At 43.8% G+C, this 18,890-nt stretch overlaps 1 protein-coding gene across 1 annotated transcript in view; it reads left to right on the top strand.

Moving 5' to 3' along the window:
* Nucleotides 1–13,658: 13,658 nt before the first annotated feature.
* Nucleotides 13,659–18,890, top strand: part of LOC139373407 (protein argonaute-3-like) — a 49,059-nt gene continuing 43,827 nt past the window's right edge. The window contains exon 1 of the mRNA XM_071113871.1: nt 13,659–14,180. Within this exon, the coding sequence (XP_070969972.1) occupies nt 14,162–14,180 (19 nt within the window). The 5' untranslated portion in view covers nt 13,659–14,161. The remainder of the gene's footprint in view (nt 14,181–18,890) is intronic.

Here is an 18,890-nt window from a genome sequence, read left to right as displayed (position 1 = left end):
ACATGCTCTGAGGACGCGATTAGGGATGTCGTCTGGGCTGGCAGCCTAGCAAGTTTTTTATTTATTTTTTTACATTTTTTTTATTTATTTCACCTTTATTTAACCAAGTAGGCAAGTTGAGAACAAGTTCTTATTTACAACTGCGACCTGGCCAAGATAAAGCAAAGCAGTGCGACAAAAACAACAATACAGAGTTACACATGGGATAAACAAACGTACAGTCAATAACACAATAGAAAAATCTTGGTACAGTGTGTGCAATTGTAGTAAGATAAGGGAGGCAAGGCAATAAGTAGGCCATAGGGGAGAAATAATTACAATTTAGTATTAACACTGGAGTGATAGATGTGCAGATGATGATGTGTAAGTGGAGATACTGGGGTGCAAAAGAGCAAAAAAATGTAATAACAATATGGAGATGAGGTAGTTGGGTGTGCTATTTAAAGATGGGCTGTGTACAGGTACAGTGATCGGTAAGCTGCTCTGACAGCTGATGCTTAAAGTTATACAGGGAGATATAAGTCTCCAGCGTCAGTGATTTTTGCAATTCGTTTCAGTCATTGGCAGCAGAGAAGTGAAAGGAAAGGTGGTCAAAGCAGGTGTTGACTTTGGGGATGACCAGTTAAATATACCTGCTGGAGCACGTGCTATGGGTGGGTGTTGCTATGGTGACCAGTAAGCTGAGATAAGGTGGGGTTTACCTAGCAAAGACTTATAGATGACCTGGATCCAGTGGGTTTGGCAATGAATATGTAGGGAGGGCCAGCCAACGAAAGCATACAGGTCGCAGTGGTGGGTAGTATATGGGGCTTTGGTGACAAAACAGATGGCACTGTGATATACTACATCCAATTTGCTGAGTAGAGTATTGGAGGCTATTTTGTAAATGAAATCGCCGAAGTCAAGGATCGGTAGGATAGTCAGTTTTACGAGGGTATGTTTGGCAGCATGAGTGAAGGAGGCTTTGTTGCAAAATAGGAAGCCGATTCTAGATAACATTTTGGATTGGAGATGCTTAAGGCAGTAGTTCCCAAATTAGAGGTCGCGGGAAACGGTGTCATGGGAGAATTTCCAAAATCCTTGAGAAAAAAATATACATACACAAAAAAAATATTATATCGTGTTTGTATCTCAAAATCATTGTAATGTGGTTAACCTAAAAATCTAAATGAAAATGATTGAAATCTAAAAGATAATCTTTTCAGATATCATAATGGGGTCGTGGACCGAAAAAGTTTGGGATCCCCTGACTTAAGGGGTGGCTCTACCATAGACACCAATGTAACAGCAGCTGTCTCTGGTCTACTTGTATATGAACCAGAAAAAAATGGTGGTAATTTTAAAATATAAAGCAATTCCTGTAGCTAACAATGTCGCACCAAGTCATGGAAGGAGGAGAATGGCGCCTGAGGAGATGGCTGCCATTTTATGGGCTCCTAACCAATTTAGCTATTTTGTGTTGGCGAGTGGGTAACTCGCCTCTACCATCTGTCCTATTGGCCAATGTGCAATTATTGGAGAAAAAACGATGAGCTCCGTTTGAGAATATCCTACCAGCAGGACATTAAAATCTAAAATATCTTATTTTCACAGAGTCATTGGCTGAACGACGACATGGATAATATACTGGGTTGGCTGGGTTTTGCATGCATCAGCAAGACAGAACAGCTACCCTCCATTTGGCAAATCTGACCACAAGTCTATCCTCCTGATTCCTACATACGAGGAAAAATGAAAACAGTAAGTACCAGTGACTCGCTCAATACGGAAGTGATCAGATGACGCAGATGCTAAGCTACAGGACTGTTGTGCTAGCACAAACTGGAATATGTTCCAGGATTCTTCCGATGGCATTTAGGATTATTCAGCCTGTCTGCCCCAACGCCTGAGTGACTGCACCTCAACTTATACCCATTTGTGGTAACGAGGAACAGGTAAAATCAATTCCAGGTGACAATTGGTTGCAGCACTTGGACTGAGTAGTATTGGTGCTGACTCACCTTGGCCTCTTTAGCACTCTGGAGCTGACCAAGGTCCTGGTCCTTCCTTTGTAGCTCCCTGCTGGCCCCCGGGTTATCACAGTACGTACATACCCCAACCAGAAGTGATGGATTACAGGAAACATTCACAATGAGCTAAATGATAGAGCTGCCACTTTCAAGGAGCGGGACTCTAATGCGGATGCTAATAAGAAATCCCACTATGCCTTCTGATGAACAATCAAACAGGCAAAGCGTCAATACAGGACTAAGATTGAATCCTACTACACCGGCTCCAATGCTCGTCTGACATGGCAGGGATTGCAAACTATTACGGACTACTAAGATAAGTCCAGCCGCGAGCTGTCCAGTGATACGAGCCTACCAGATAAGCTAAATGACTTCCATTTGTGCTTCGAAGCAAGCAACACTGAAGCATGCATGAGAGCACCAGCTGTTCTGGACGACTGAGTGATCACGCTCTCCGTAGCCGATGTGAGTAAAACCTTTAAACAGGTCAATATTCACAGGGCTGTAGGGCCAGACGGATTACCGAGATTACCGGATTGACCGAGTCTGTATAATTTACATGTTTCGAGTAGAACACCATAGTCCTTGTGACCAAGAACACCAAGGTAACCCGCCTAAATGACTACCTCAGGCTGTATCACTGCCTGGTACGGCAACTGCACTGCCCACAACCGCAGGGCTCTCCAGAGGGTGGTGCGGTCTGCACAAACTATCTGCTCTCCAGGACACCTACAGCACCCATTGTCACAGGAAGGCCAAAAATATCATAAAGGACAACAACCACCTGAGCCACTGCCTGTTCACCCCGCTACCATCCAGAAGGTGAGGTCAGTACAGGTGCATCAAAGCTGGAACCAAGAGACTGAAAAATAGCTTATATCTCAAGGCTATCAGAATGTTAATCAGCCATCACTAACACAGAGAGGCTGCTGCCTACATACAGACAAAAATCACTGGCCAGTTTAATAAATAGATCACTAGTCACTTTAATAATGCCACTTTAATCCATATATTTATATGTATATATTCTTATTCCATCCCTTTACTTAGATTTGTGTGTATTAGGTAGTTGTTGTGAAATTGTTAGATTACTTGTTAGATATTACTGCACTGTCGGAACTAGAAGCACAAGCAAGCTACACTCGCAATAACATCTGCTAACCATGTGTATGTGAACAATAAAATTTGATTTGATTTGACCTATCTGTAGCACTCATGTCTATAGCCATGAAGTGCTTTGAAAGGCTGGTCATGGCTCACAACACCATTATCCCAGACACACAGAGCCTGCAATAGATACCGGTGTTCGCACCATCAAAGAACCGGCAGACCTAGAGCTCTGAAACGTTATATACATGTTCTAGAGCTTAAGTCAATAGTTCATGGTGAGTTACGTGGATGACATATCGAACCGAAACTTGGGACTTGTGGTCGCCTCAGCTAGGCCTACACATAATGTCAGAACTGGACCCGCAACTAGAATGTAACTACGTGTTTTATGTTTTTATTATGTTTTAAACAGAAGGCCTGCTCTGAAATATGTGATAGTTGCCTTCTAAACGTGTTGGACCAAGTGGGTTTGGTGTCAGTATGTATCAGTTTGCTGTCAGAATGATATCTTATTGACTGATGGACGCTGACTTGATGGCTGACTTTTGTCCGTTTGCAATAAGTTTAAACAGTGATGAACCATCACCAAATGGACAGGCTTAAATCAACACCAACAAGCGATGGAGAGGAACCACTATCAATGCACGGCTATCCTGAGTTCAACGGGCCAGTCAATTAGGCATTTCTGCAGTATATTAGAGCATGTCAAATTCGTGATGGTAAATGCCCATTGTAAGACATTGCAAGTGGACTGCCTGATTATCTGAACGGGTTACCAGGAGCAAATTTTTTAAATGATTTTTAATGCCTTTAAGGGGGAGCAAAGGGTCCATGGCCGGGTAGAGAGCACACCCACGCCCATCCAATAGGGGTATGGTCATTTCGGGTTTTTGAAAAGCGACAGTCCCACTTCTCTCTCATTGCACCAACGAGCAATGGAGAGGAACAACTATCACTGCTTGACCATCCAGAGTTCAACGGGACAGTCAATTGGGCATTTCTGCAGTGTATTAGAGCATGTCCAATTCGTGATGGTAAATGAGTCCCAATTCTCATTGCACCAAATAATTACTTCCTATGATCAAACATGACAAATAGACCTTCTAGGTTGACTCAGGGCTTAACATAGTGATATACATAATTTGGTCAGTATAAATGCCATTTGGACATTTCTTATGCCATTTGGACCTTTGGGTTCGGAAGCCGACTTCCTATGATCATAATTGCAAATGGAGAAAACATAGGCCTTATCAACAAACTCAATAAAATAAGACAAATGTATGTTCATACGGTTATTACATACAGTGCCTTGCGAAAGTATTCGGCCCCCTTGAACTTTGCGACCTTTTGCCACATTTCAGGCTTCAATCATAAATATATAAAACTGTATTTTTTTGTGAAGAATCAACAACAAGTGGGACACAATCATGAAGTGGAAGGACATTTACTGGATATTTCAAACTCTTTTAACAAATCAAAAACTGAAAAATTGGGCGTGCAAAATTATTCAGCCCCCTTAAGTTAATACTTTGTAGCGCCACCTTTTGCTGCGATTACAGCTGTAAGTCGCTTGGGGTATGTCTCTATCAGTTTTGCACATCGAGAGACTGACATTTTTTCCCATTCCTCCTTGCAAAACAGCTCGAGCTCAGTGAGGTTGGATGGAGAGCATTTGTGAACAGCAGTTTTCAGTTCTTTCCACAGATTCTCGATTGGATTCAGGTCTGGACTTTGACTTGGCCATTCTAACACCTGGATATGTTTATTTTTGAACCATTCCATTGTAGATTTTGCTTTATGTTTTGGATCATTGTCTTGTTGGAAGACAAATCTCCTTCCCAGTCTCAGGTCTTTTGCAGACTCCATCAGGTTTTCTTCCAGAATGGTCCTGTATTTGGCTCCATCCATCTTCCCATCAATTTGAACCATCTTCCCTGTCCCTGCTGAAGAAAAGCAGGCCCAAACCATGATGCTGCCACCACCATGTTTGACAGTGGGGATGGTGTGTTCAGCTGTGTTGCTTTTACGCCAAACATAACGTTTTGCATTGTTGCCAAAAAGTTCAATTTTGGTTTGAACTGACCAGACCACCTTCTTCCACATGTTTGGTGTGTCTCCCAGGTGGCTTGTGGCAAACTTTAAACAACACTTTTTATGGATATCTTTAAGAAATGGCTTTCTTCTTGCCACTCTTTCATAAAGGCCAGATTTGTGCAATATACGACTGATTGTTGTCCTATGGACAGAGTCTCCCACCTCAGCTGTAGATCTCTGCAGTTCATCCAGAGTGATCATGGGCCTCTTGGCTACATCTCTGATCAGTCTTCTCCTTGTATGAGCTGAAAGTTTAGATGGACAGCCCAGGTCTTGGTAGATTTGCAGTGGTCTGATACTCCTTCCATTTCAATATTATCGCTTGCACAGTGCTCCTTGGGATGTTTAAAGCTTGGGAAATCTTTTTGTATCCAAATCCGGCTTTAAACTTCTTCACAACAGTATCTCGGACCTGCCTGGTGTGTTCCTTGTTCTTCATGATGCTCTCTGCGCTTTTAACGGACCTCTGAGACTATCACAGTGCAGGTGCATTTATACGGAGACTTGATTACACACAGGTGGATTGTATTTATCATCATTAGTCATTTAGGTCAACATTGGATCATTCAGAGATCCTCACTGAACTTCTGGAGAGAGTTTGCTGCACTGAAAGTAAAGGGGCTGAATAATTTTGCACGCCCAATTTTTCAGTTTTTGATTTGTTAAAAAGTTTGAAATATCCAATAAATGTCGTTCCACTTCATGATTGTGTCCCACTTGTTGTTGATTCTTCACAAAAAAATACAGTTTTATATCTTTATGTTTGAAGCCTGAAATGTGGCAAAAGGTCGCAAAGTTCAAGGGGGCCGAATACTTTCGCAAGGCACTGTATGTATAATTGACCAAACATTTTTTTTTAAAAGAAGGAGGTTTTCAAAATTTCACCCTTGGGTCTTGACTTTGTGACCATTTCCCATATGAAAATCTACGGTGGAGCGCGTTCTCAATCTTTGTGTAAGGGATTTCCTCCTCTTCTTCCGAAGAGGAGAGGAGAAAAGGATCGGAGGACCAATATGCGGCCTGGTAAGTGTCCATGGTTCTTTTAATAAGAAATAGTACACATGAACAACTGAATACAAAAACAATAAACGTGGAATGAACGAAACCCAAAACAGTACCGTGTGGTGAAAAACACAGACACGGAAACAAACACCCACAAACACACAGTGAAACCCAGGCTACCTAAGTATGATTCTCAATCAGAGACAACTAATGACACCTGCCTCTGATTGAGAACCATACTAGGCCGAAACATAGAAATCTCCAAATCATAGAAAAACAAACATAGACTGCCCACCCCAACTCACGCCCTGACCATACTAAATAATGACAAAACAAAGGAAATAAAGGTCAGAACGTGACACTTTGAGATTTTGGGGGTATGACTCTTGGCATTTGCCATGCTCCACTTGCCATATGGTTTGGATGAACTGCCATCCATTTGAGTGGTATTTGCGATTGTGTATATGGTTCGCCCAATGGCAATAAGTTGCCATTAATTTTTGTCCATTTCATGGGGGACTTCCCGTACGTTTTCCGATGACACAACAGTGGTGGGCCTGATCACACACAACGATGAGACAGCCTATAGGAAGGAGGTCAGAGACCTAGCCATCTGGTGCCAGGACAACAACCTATCCCTCAACATGATCAAGACAAAGGAGCTGATTGTGGACTACAGGAAAAGGAGGGCCAAGCACGCCCCCATTCTCATCGACGGGGCTGTAGTGGAGCAGGTCGAGAGCTTCAAAGTCCTTGGTGTCTGCATCACCAACAAACTATCATGGTCCAAACACACCAAGACAGTCACGAAGAGCGCATGACTATGCCTATACCCCCTCAGGAGACTGAAAAGATTTGGCATGGGTCCTCAGCTCCTCAAAGTTCTACAGCTGCACCATCGAGAGCATCCTGACTGGTTGCATCATCGCCTGGTATGGCAACTGCTCTGCCTCCGACCACAAGGCACTACAAAGGGTAGTATGTATGGCCCAGTACATCACTGGGGCCAAGCTTCCTGCTATCCAGGACCTCTATACCAGGCGATGTCAGAGGAAGGCCCAAGACTCCAGCCACACTAGTCATAGACTGTTCTCTCTTTAAGCAGTACCGGAGCGCCAAGTCTAGGTCCAAAAGGCTTCTTAACAGCTTCTTACCCCCAAGCCATAAGACTGCTGAACAGCTAATCAAATGGATACCTAGACTATTTGCATTGACCCGCCATTTTCTTTACGCTGCTCTACTCGCTGTTTATTATCTATGCATAGTCACTTTACCTCTACCTACATGTACATATTACCTGTGCACATTGACTCTGTACCGGTACCCCCTGTACAGTATATAGCCTCGCTACTGTTATTTTATTGTTGCTCTTTAATTGTTTTTATTTAAAAAACATTTTTTTACTTCAGTTTATTTCAGTAAATATTTTCTTAACACATATTTTTCTTAAAACTGCATTGTTGGTTATGGGCTTGTAAGTAAGTATTTCACTGTAACACCTATTACATTCGGCGCAAGTGACAAATAAAAATGTATTTGAAATTCGATTTGATTATTTGTCAACAAAGCAATCTAGCTACCTAGCATCTCTGCTAGCTAGCACTGTAGCAGCTGTAACATTAGCAGAAGTAGCTAGTTAGCGAGGTTAAATTACTACAGCCAATATAACCTTAGTCAATAACTTTGGGTTACCGTATGTAACACCGGGTTCTCTGAAGGAGACATCTCACTATGAGACACGTCGTGTTTTGCAGATCATTTGTTGAAGCCTTAATCAATCACACCTAATTGGCCAATCAGAGCTTTGTGGGTGTACACCCCGCTTGTCTATATAACACCCTGCACTGCTTTAGTTTTCTCATTCTAAGAACTGCCTCTTACACGAGTTGTGCAAGAGAGCAATGTGGAGAGATTTCTCCCTCATCTCCCTCAGAAAACTGCAGTTACATACGGTAACCAAAAGTTACCTTTCAGACTCGGTTTGACATCTCACTATGGGACAGTTGCAAATGCCCCGATTGCCAATAGCCAGTTTCCTGAGAAGCCTGTTGTGGTACATGATAATGTACCTGATCCATCCTACTCAGCTCCAACGCCAAGGACTGTGTGGACCAGGGAGGGCGCAGTAACATCCAGGCGATAGAACCTCACAAAGGTGTGAGGAGAAGCCCAACTAGCCACCGCATAAATCTCCAAGACAGAGATGCCACTGAACAAGTGCCCATGGCATGGCAATTCCTCTAGTGGAATATGCCAGGACACCCAGCGGAGACTGTAATCCCTGACAACAGTACGCCTTGGTGATAGCCTCCACTACCCAATGGGAGAGGTGTTGTTAGGACAAAGGCCTACTCCGAGCACAACTATGGAATGGCCTAGTCCTGTCCATGTAGATGTGCAGTACGCAAACTTGAACACAACATGTTATGGCGCCGCTGCTTTGGAGAAGAGAACATTGAAGGGTGGAAGGGAAAGAGATCAGTAGTTTGACTACTATAACTCATGGGAATGACCTTAGGAATGAATGCAGTGTTAGGGCATAACATAACCTTGGAGTAGTCGGGGGAAAACTGAGTGCATGAAGGATGAACCGAGAGCGCATGATGATCGGTAATGCACTTGGGTGTGGCCAAGGCAAGCAACAGATTCTTAAGATCCACTGTCTCCATGAGCTCAAAGTGATCATCTGTAAGCGCATCCTGAACCAGTACCAAGTTCCATGATGGGGCAAGTGGCTTGGAGACCGGACTGAGACGGTACACTCCCTTCAAAAAATGAGGAACCAGGGGGTGAGCCCCGATCGTCGCCAATTAGACCTTAACAGTGGAAAAGGCCTTGCCCTTGTTGAGCAATTCCTGTAGGAAGAAGAGAACGGCAGGGATGGAACACTGAAATGAGACCAACTTGTGTCTCTCACACCACCTCTCAAATACTCTCCACTTTAGGTAATAAATACCTCTTGTAGAAGGGGCTGAAGCTCTGAATTGAGGCAAACACGGAGGCAAGCCCACCGAGTCTAAGTTGGACCTCTCACGGGCCAGGCCCAGAGATCCATCAGCTCAGAATAAGGGTGGAATATTTAACCCTGCGCTTGGGATAGCAGATCCCTGCACTATTTGAGAACAGGTTGCACATACAAGAGAGGTACAATCTTCGCTGCCCATGGCTTCCTGGGCCAATGCAGGGCTATCAGGATGAGGGATATACCGTTTTCTCTCACTCTGTCCAGTGTAGGGGGGAGGGAGGTCAGGCCCACTGGAGGGAAGGTGTACAGAAGTAAATCCGTCCAGAGCGTCCATGCCTAGAGGAGAGTTGTGATCTTTCATCGCGAAAAGAACAAGCGACAGTGTGAGTTGTACTGCGATGCGTACAGATTGACAGCAGCCCTGCCGTAACAGCAGCCTTGTCGAGACCCAAGAGGGATGGGTCTCTCCAGCATTGAAGTGCCGATAGAGACTTTCTGAGAGAAGCAAACGCCTGTGTCGGTGGAGAGACGGGTCCAAGCAGAGTGAGGTTACACAACATTGGAAGTCTCTCATGAGGAGGAGACCAAGCGGAACAATCACAATCATGACGGCCATGAACCCAAGAAGCCTCGGACGTATCCAGTACGTGACTGATGTTGCCGGGCTAAACAACGAAAGCCAGTGGCGAAAAGTGGTCACTCTATCCACGATGAGGGCTACTTTACAGACTACAGAGTCCAGAGATAATCCCAAAAATACTTTCTGCTGGGTTGGTAAGAGGGTGTTTTTGGCCAGATTTATCCTGAAGCCTTAAGCGAGCAGGTGCGATAACAGCTGGGCTGTGCGCTCCGCTGCCTGAGCTTGAGTGTCAGCTCAGATCAACCAGTCGTCGATGTACGTCAAGATTCTTAAGCCTCTCTCCCACATGGCGGCTAGGGCGACTTCAGCACACTTCTTGAATATCTGTGGGGCAAGGGACAGACCAAGGGGTAATCTGTAATTTTACAGACTCTGGCAAATCGGTCAAAATAACACTCTGCTGAAGAGAAGCAGTGATTTGTGGGTGCAACTGAAGACATGATGTCTGATGTGGAGACATACCTAGAGGACCCAGATACATTTTTAATAACCTCCAAACCTTGGCGCTTCCCTGAGTTTGAGGACCTGATTGCGTTAGCAGACCAGAGAAAGCCTTAGCCAGAACATCTGATTTTGCAATAGAACACTGACAATTACCTGCATCTTAAGGCCGCTGGCTGGGCCACTCAAGGACATTGACACTTGTCCCGAAGCCACTCCTGCATTGTCTTGGCTGTGTGCTTAGGGTCGTTGTCCTGTTGGAAGGTGAACCTTTTCCCCAGTCTGAGGTTCTGAGCGCTCTGGAGCAGGTTTTCATCAAGGATCTCTCTGTACTTTGCTCCGTTCATTTGCTCCAGACATGATGCTTGGCATTCAGGCTAAAGAATTCAATCTTGGTTTCATTAGACCAGAGAATCTTGTTTCTCATGATCTGTGTCCTTTGGGTGAAAAAGAACAAGAAATGCACACCTATTTAGGCGAGGTGCTGGCTAGCGGAGTAGAAAACTTCAAAATAAAAGAGAGCTGCACACTCTAGGAGCTCAGATGCAAAAATGTTATTACCTTGTGTCCTTTAGGTGCCTTTTGGCAAACTCCAAGCGGGCTGTCATGTGCCTTTTACTGAGGAGTGGCTTCCATCTGGCGTGCTGGATTGCTGCAGAGATGGTTGTCCTTATTTTGTCACATGTGCCAAATACAGTGAAATGCTTACTTACAAGCCCTTAACCAACAATGCAGTTTAAAATGAATATATTACAATTATAATAGAAGTATAATAAATATTTAAGGAGCAACCATAAAATAGCGAGGCTTTATACAGGGGGTTCCGGTTCAGAACCAATGTGCAGGGGCGCCGGTTAGTCGAGGTAATTGAGGTAATATGTACATACATGTAGGTAGAGGTAAAGTGACTATGCATGGATTATAAACAGAGAGTAGCAGCAGCATAAAAATGGGGGGTGGGGTGGGGACAATGCAAATTGTCCAGGTAGCCATTTCATTAACTGTTCAAGAGTCTTATGGCTTGGGGTTGGAAGCTGTTAAGAAGCCTTTTTTTATCTAGACTTGGCGCTCTGGTACCGCTTGCCGTGCGGTAGCAGAGAGAAAAGTCTATGACTAGGGTGGCTGGAGTCCTTGGCAATTTTTTGGGCCTTCCTCTGACACCGCCTGGTCTAGAGGTCGTGGATGGCAAGAAGCTTGGCCCCAGTGATATACTGGACCGTACGCACTACTCTTTGTAGTCGGAGGCCGAGCAGTTGCCATACTAGGCGGTGATGCTCTCGATGGTGCAGCTGTAGAACTTTTTGAGGATCTGAAGACCCATGCCATATCTTTTCAGTCTCCTGAGGGGAATAGGCGTTATCATGCCTTCTTCACGACTATCTTGGTGTGTTTGGATCATGATAGTTTGTTGGTGATGTGGACACCAAGGAACTTGAAGCTCTCAACCTGCTCCACTACAGCCCCATCGATGAGAATGGGGGCGTGCTCGTTCCTACTTTTTCTGTAGTCCACAATCATCTCTTTTGTCTTGATCAAGTTGAGGGAGAGGTTGTTACAACCCATGACACGTAAGCATGTGCCAGCAGTCTCTTGGGACATTCACTGGGACCTCTTCATCTGCAGACCATATCTGAGGACAGACAACATGACAAAGAAACAGGCTTCATTATATTACAATTAGACAGCCCTGACCTATCTAACTAGTACACCTATTCCCTTTCCTGACAGCTGGAGCAGCACATCCTTTCACCCTCTTCCATTACTGTCATCTACAAAAGCATTTGGAGCATGTATTTTTTATTTACCATTTTTTTTTCTCAACTTTATTTAACCAGGTAGGCTAGTTGAGAACAAGTTCTCATTTACACCTGCGACCTGGCAATGATAAATAGGCCTACACACACAACATTTTTCCTTGAGCCAAGTCAAAGTTTAGTCATTGAAGTCTATGCCCTTTGGTTGGTGATTGGTCAACAGTATAACTCCTAGTGTGAGTGGGAACTATGGACGGGATTCTTCAATTAAGTGTTTGTTGTCATTCAACGAGAGACGACTAGTTTTCATGCACATTTTTTCACTTGAGAAATACTGCATCAAACATCTTAGATGTAAAATTGTGTGGCTAAGATCTCCTCGGCAAAAACATCTAAATTAATTATAGATTTCTTGATTTATCTTGGATTAATTCAGACTATTTTGAGGAAGTGTATACCGGCTATGTTGTTGCTATGGCATCTCAAGAGGGACAAACAGCAATATTTCCGCTTTTTTTCTTATTTTTCAAGCAAAGGTCTTTAAGGGAGTTCTGCTAGGAGCAAATCGAACCTAGTAGGGGGTGCCTTAACTTTGTAGAATGTAAGTGTCATACTAGTCTTGACATCCAGACCCTATGCAACACTTGGGTCTGGCTTTTGAGACTAGTGTCATACTAGGTTGTTTAATGATAGCCTACAATGTAACCTCGTTCAAAATGTAACAGCTGCAAAATACATTTCAACCTCACATAACATTTAACATTGTATTTTGATATTGTTTGACTTTTCGGTATCTTTTATTCCTCAGCATACTGTATATGAAGCAAGCCATATATTGTTTCTATCGGCCCACAATGTAATATATTATAGTTTGATACAATATACACTAAGTATACCAAACATTAGGAACACCTTCCTAATGTTGAGTTGCACCCCCCTTGGCCCTCAGAACAGCCTCAATTTGTCAGGACATGGACTCTACAAGGTGTCGATAGCGTTCCACAGGGATGCTGGCCCATGTAGACTCCAATGCTTCCCACAGTTGTGTCAAGTTGGCTGGATGTCCTTTGGGTGCTGGACCATTCTTGATACACACGGGAAATTGTTGAGCGTGAAAACCCAGCAGTGTTGCAGGTCTTGACACAAACCAGTGCGCCTGGCACCTACTACCATACCCCGTTCAAAATATTTTGTCTTGCCCATTCACCCTCTGAATGGCACACATACACAATCCATGTCTCAAGGCTTAAAAATCCTTCTTTACCAGTGTCCTCCCATTCATCCTCACTGATTGAAGTGGATTTAACAAGTGACATCAATAAGGGAGTATAGCTTTCACCTGGATCCACCTGGTCAATCTATGTCATGGAAAGAGCAGGTGTGCTTTTTTACTCCGAAACATGACAAGCCAAATATCCGTTTTTTTTTAAACAGCAAAGTTGTTTGATTTAGTTTATTTTTTGTAGTTTGGTCATTTTTTTGTTGTTGGTAGTTTGGCCGTTTAGGGGGGAATCCTGTTTCCATCCCTCACAGTAGGTGGCGGGATGTACATTAAATTGTGCAATCGCCAATATACCATAGAAGAAGACGATATCCGTAACCCGGAAAGTACTTAGTTAATCTTGCCCGCTTCACAGCGGTAGTACAGAGAACGCACCGGGGAGTGAAACACCAATTTGCCGGCAGAAGAACACCAAAAGGGTCACTTTTATGGTCGGAAAAAACAAACATGATGTTGAAATTATCCTGGCAACTAATGACAAGGTGAAACCCTAAACGATTGAGATATAGCCTTAAAACCGTTCAGGAATAGGAGCAGTGGAGTATCCGAGGCTCTGAAATATTTTCTGGGACTTGAGTCTTTAAAAAAAATATATATATATTATCACCTGAGAACAATTAGTGCTTTAACGAAAGGAAGGGGACACGTCGTTCAACTTGTGCCGGTTGACAACGGGGGCAATTTGGGAGGATCTCGGGTTAAGCGGACACCCCAGCGGCCCGTGTCCAAATCAGCACAGAAGCCGGGGTGTCGGCTTGAGAGAGTGGTCGGGTGGAACGTCTCCAACGCTGAGGTAATAGCGTCAGACGAACAGGAGCTGCGTTGAGATTTGACCATTGGGAGCCGGGGACAGAGACCTCATGAATGGAAATCGGAACTTCAGGTATATTCATACACCTGTCTGTCAAACCCCTTATTCTTATTAAATTGTTGAAGTTTGGTGTTGAAGTTTTGTAGGCTGACTATCAGTTGCTATCCTTAAAGGATAGCATACAGTCAAACCAAAAGCCTAGTAAGCCTACCAATCAGATAATGCATGAAAATAAACACATTCAGGCCTTTCACTCTACTGTCTGGGTTAGAAAACGAATTTGGGTGACCAGACATACCATTGGTAAGATGGTTTGCCGGTTCAGCGTCTCGTCGGCAGCAACAAAAAAGTACTTCCGGGTCACAGAATTTGGGAACATTTCTAAATAAAAGTCCCCCACGTAATAGCGGGGAAAAGTGTAAATAACCTGTATTTATTTATGAGATGACATATAATTGTCTAAACATTAACAATGATTCATATGTTTAAGAAATAATTTGCATTCAATTTGGGTTTAAAAAAAACAAGTTTGAAGGTCAAACAAATCCCCTCAATGCGAATCACTGTATATGGAATACATATTGGCTTAATAGAGCAAAACCTATTTTGGGTGTGGTAGTAAAAGTGTTATAGGCAATACTCAGTAGGGTCTGTAGATTGTGTAAACGGTGTCATTTCAAGGGATCTGAATAATACGGAGTGTTGCTGGCCCTTTCACCCGTTATATTGGCGGCCACAATGCAAATCACTATATAGAGCAAAAAATATTCAGGGTGCCGCCGTAAAAGTATTGTAGGGAATACTTAGTAGAATTGTATATGTTGGTGTCATTTCATCGGGCTCTGAGTGTTGCTGGCCTTTTACTGTGGTCAAATTGCTTAAAAATGGGCTGCCTGGACACCTTACGGTACAAATATAGCACTGTACAGGAAACATAGGGTAATAAATACTTAGAAGGATCTGTAGAATGTATATATGGTGTTGTTTCATGGGGGACTGAGGTCTATATGCCCAGCAACACTTTCTACTCCACCCACTCAAATGGTCCCAATGCAATACACTGTAGTCCCAATGGTCCCAATGTATACACCTATCCATTTACATATTGGAAAAACTATTCAATGTTCATAGGTAAAACTGTGGTTGGGAGTAAGCCTGTTGCGGTGACTGTATTACCGCCATACCGGTGGTCACAAGTAATTTTTTATTTCACCTCTATTTAACCAGGTAGGCTAGTTGAGAACAAGTTCTCATTTGCAACTGCGACCTGGCCAAGATAAAGCATTGCAGTGTGAACAGACAACAACACAGAGTTACACATGGAATAAACAAGTCAATAACAGTAGAAAAAAAAATCTATATACATTGTGTGCAAAAGGCATGAGGAGGTAGGCAATAAATAGGCCATAGGAGTGAATAATTACAATTTAGCAGATTAACACTGGAGTGATAAATGATCAGATGAACATGTGCAGGTAGAGATACTGGTATGCAAAAGAGCAGAAAATTAAATAAAATAAAAACAGTATGGGGATGAGGTAGGTAAATTGGGTGGGCTATATACCGATGGACTATGTACAGCTGCAGCGATCGGTTAGCTGCTCAGATAGCAGGTTTAAAGTTGGTGAGGGAGATAAGTCTCCAACTTCAGAGATTTTTGCAATTTGTTCCAGTCGCAGGCAGCAGAGAACTGGAAGGAAAGGTGGACAAATGAGGTTTTGGCTTTAGGGATGATCAGTGAGATACACCTGCTGGAGCGTGTGCTACGGGTGGGTGTTGCCACCGTGACCAGTGAACTGAGATAAGGCAGAGCTTTACCTAGCATAGACTTGTAGATGACCTGGAGCCAGTGAGTCTGGCGGGGAACATGTAGCGAGGGCCAGCCGACTAGAGCATACAGGTCACAGTGGTGGGTGGTATAAGGTGCTTTAGTAACAAAACGGATGGCACTGTGATAAACTGCATCCAGTTTGCTGAGTAGCGTATTGGAAGCTATTTTGTAGATGACATCGCCGAAGTCGAGGATCGGTAGGATAGTCAGTTTTACTAGGGTAAGTTTGGCGGCGTGAGTGAAGGAGGCTTTGTTGCGAAATAGAAAGCCGACTCTAGATTTGATTTTGGATTGGAGATGTTTGATATGAGTCTGGAAGGAGAGTTTACAGTCTAGCCAGACACCTAGGTACTTATAGATGTCCACATATTCTAGGTCGGAACCGTCCAGGGTGGTGATGCTATTCGGGCGTGTGGGTGAAGGCAGCGAACGGTTGAAAAGCATGCATTTGGTTTTACTAGCATTTAAGAGCAGTTGGAGGCCACGGAAGGAGTGTTGTATGGCATTGAAGCTCGTTTGGAGGTTAGATAGCACAGTGTCCAAGGAAGGGCCAGAAGTATACAGAATGGTGTTGTTTGCGTAGAGGTGGATCAGGGAATCGCCCGCAGCAAGAGCAACATCATTGATATATACAGAGAAAAGAGTCGGCCTGAGAATTGAACCCTGTGGTACCCCTATAGAGACTGCCAGAGGACCGGACAACATGCCCTCCGATTTGACACACTGAACTCTGTCTGCAAAGTAGTTGGTGAACCAGGCAAGGCAGTAAATTAGAAAAACCGAGGCTACTGAGTCTGCCGACAAGAATATGGTGATTGACAGAGTCGAAAGCCTTGGCCAGGTCGATGAAGACTGCTACACAGTACTGTCTTTTATCGATGACGGTTATGATATCGTTTAGTACCTTGAGCGTGGCTGAGGTGCACCCGTGACCGGCTCGGAAACCAGATTGCACAGCGGAGAAGGTACGGTGGGATTCGAGATGGTCAGTGATCTGTTTGTTGACTTGGCTTTCGAAGACCTTAGATAGGCAGGGCAGGATGGATCTAGGTCTGTAACAGTTTGGGTCCAGGGTGTCTCCCCCTTTGAAGAGGGGGATGACCGCGGCAGCTTTCCAATCCTTGGGCATCTCAGATGATATGAAGGAGAGGTTGAACAGGCTGGTAATAGGGGTTGCGACAATGGCGGCGGACAGTTTCAGAAATAGAGGGTCCAGATTGTCAAGCCCAGCTGATTTGTATGGGTCCAGGTTTTGCAGCTCTTTCAGAACATCTGCTATCTGGATTTGGGTAAAGGAGAAGCTGGGGAGGCGTGGGCGAGTAGCTGCGGGGGGGTGGAGCTGTTGGTTGAGGTTGGAGTACTCATGAAGGCAATCAAATTCCATGTGACCGTTTAGTCACGGTAATTAGGCTTCTCCAAGCTCTGATGCTGGTCATATAGTAGCCTACCAAACTTGCAAACTGCCTGGTACTCAGCACTCTATTGTCCCTCTAATCACTCTGACATCAATGCAAATGCATCCTCCATTTGCTATTTTAGTGCATATCAGACATGTAATTTTTTCCCGCTGCCCCTGTTTTGAGACCGGTGCATGAATAGTAAATGTGGACAGTTCTTCCAGTATCTTCAATATGCACCTCGGAATTGAATAACAACACGCGCAGTTGCGTCCCTGATGTGTCAGTCTTCACTTGTAGCCTGTGAGAAAGATCCGATCACGTTATGGAGAGCCATGTGAGTGAGAGCCATGTGAGTGAGAGCCGCTTCGGATTGCGCAACACTCGGGGAGAAGGGCACAACGCAGCACTCCGGGGCAAGGGCACAACGACTATTGGCCGCAAAGGCATGGATTTTTTAGGGTGCGTCATGGCCACGACGGGATGCCGCTGTGAAATTTGAGGCATTATCAAGTGCTTGTCAAATTGTATAAACAAAGTATATGGACACCCCTTCAAATGAGTGGATTTGGTTATTTCAGCCACACTAGTTGCTGGCAGGTGTATAAATTTGAGCCATGCAATATCCATAGACAAAACAATAGTATAATGGCCTTGTTGAAGAGCTCAGTGACTTTCAATGTGGCACTGTCTTCAATGTGGCCTGATTCACACAGTCTCCTCTGAACAGTTGATGTTGAAATGTGTCTATTACTTGAACTCTGAAGCATCTATTTGGGCTGCAATTTCTGAGGCTGGTAACTCTAATGAACTTATCCTCTGCAGCAGAGGTAACTCTGGGTCTTCATTTCCTTTGGCGGTCCTCGTGAGAGACAGTTTCATCATAGCACTTGATGGTTATTGTGACTAACTTGAAGAAACTTTCAAAGTTCTTGAAATGTTCCGCATTGACTGACCTTCATATCTTAAATAATGATGGACTGTCATTTCTCCTTGCTTATTTGAGCTGTTCTTGCCATAATATGGACTTTGTCTTTTACCAAATAGGGCTATCTTCTGTATACCACCCCTACCTTGTCACAACACAACTGATTGGCTCAAACACAATAAGAAGGAAATACATTTGACAATTTCACTTTTTAATAAAGACACACCTGTTCATTGAAATGCATTCCAGGTGACTACCTCATGTAGCTGGTTGATAGAATGCCAACAGTGTGCAGAGCTGTCATCAAGGCAAAGGGTGGCTACTTTGAAGAATCGCAAATATAAAATGTCCTTTGATTTGTTTTATACTTTTGTGGTTACTACATGATTCCATATGTGTTGTTTCATAGTTTATGTTTTCACTATTATTCTACAAAGTAGAAAATAGTCAAAATAAAGAAAAACCCTGGAATGAGTAGGTGTGTCTAAACCTTTGACTGGTACTGTAAGTTAGATCGGGTTCAAGTCCAGGCTCTGGCTGGGCCACTCAAGTAAATTTAAGAGACTTGTCCCGAAACCACTCGTGTTGTTTTGGCTGTGTGCTTTGGGTCATTGTCCTGTTGGAAG

This window comes from Oncorhynchus clarkii, chromosome 18, assembly GCF_045791955.1.
Source record: "Oncorhynchus clarkii lewisi isolate Uvic-CL-2024 chromosome 18, UVic_Ocla_1.0, whole genome shotgun sequence".
NCBI lineage: Eukaryota > Metazoa > Chordata > Actinopteri > Salmoniformes > Salmonidae > Oncorhynchus > Oncorhynchus clarkii.
This window is presented reverse-complemented; position numbering and strand designations above follow the sequence as displayed.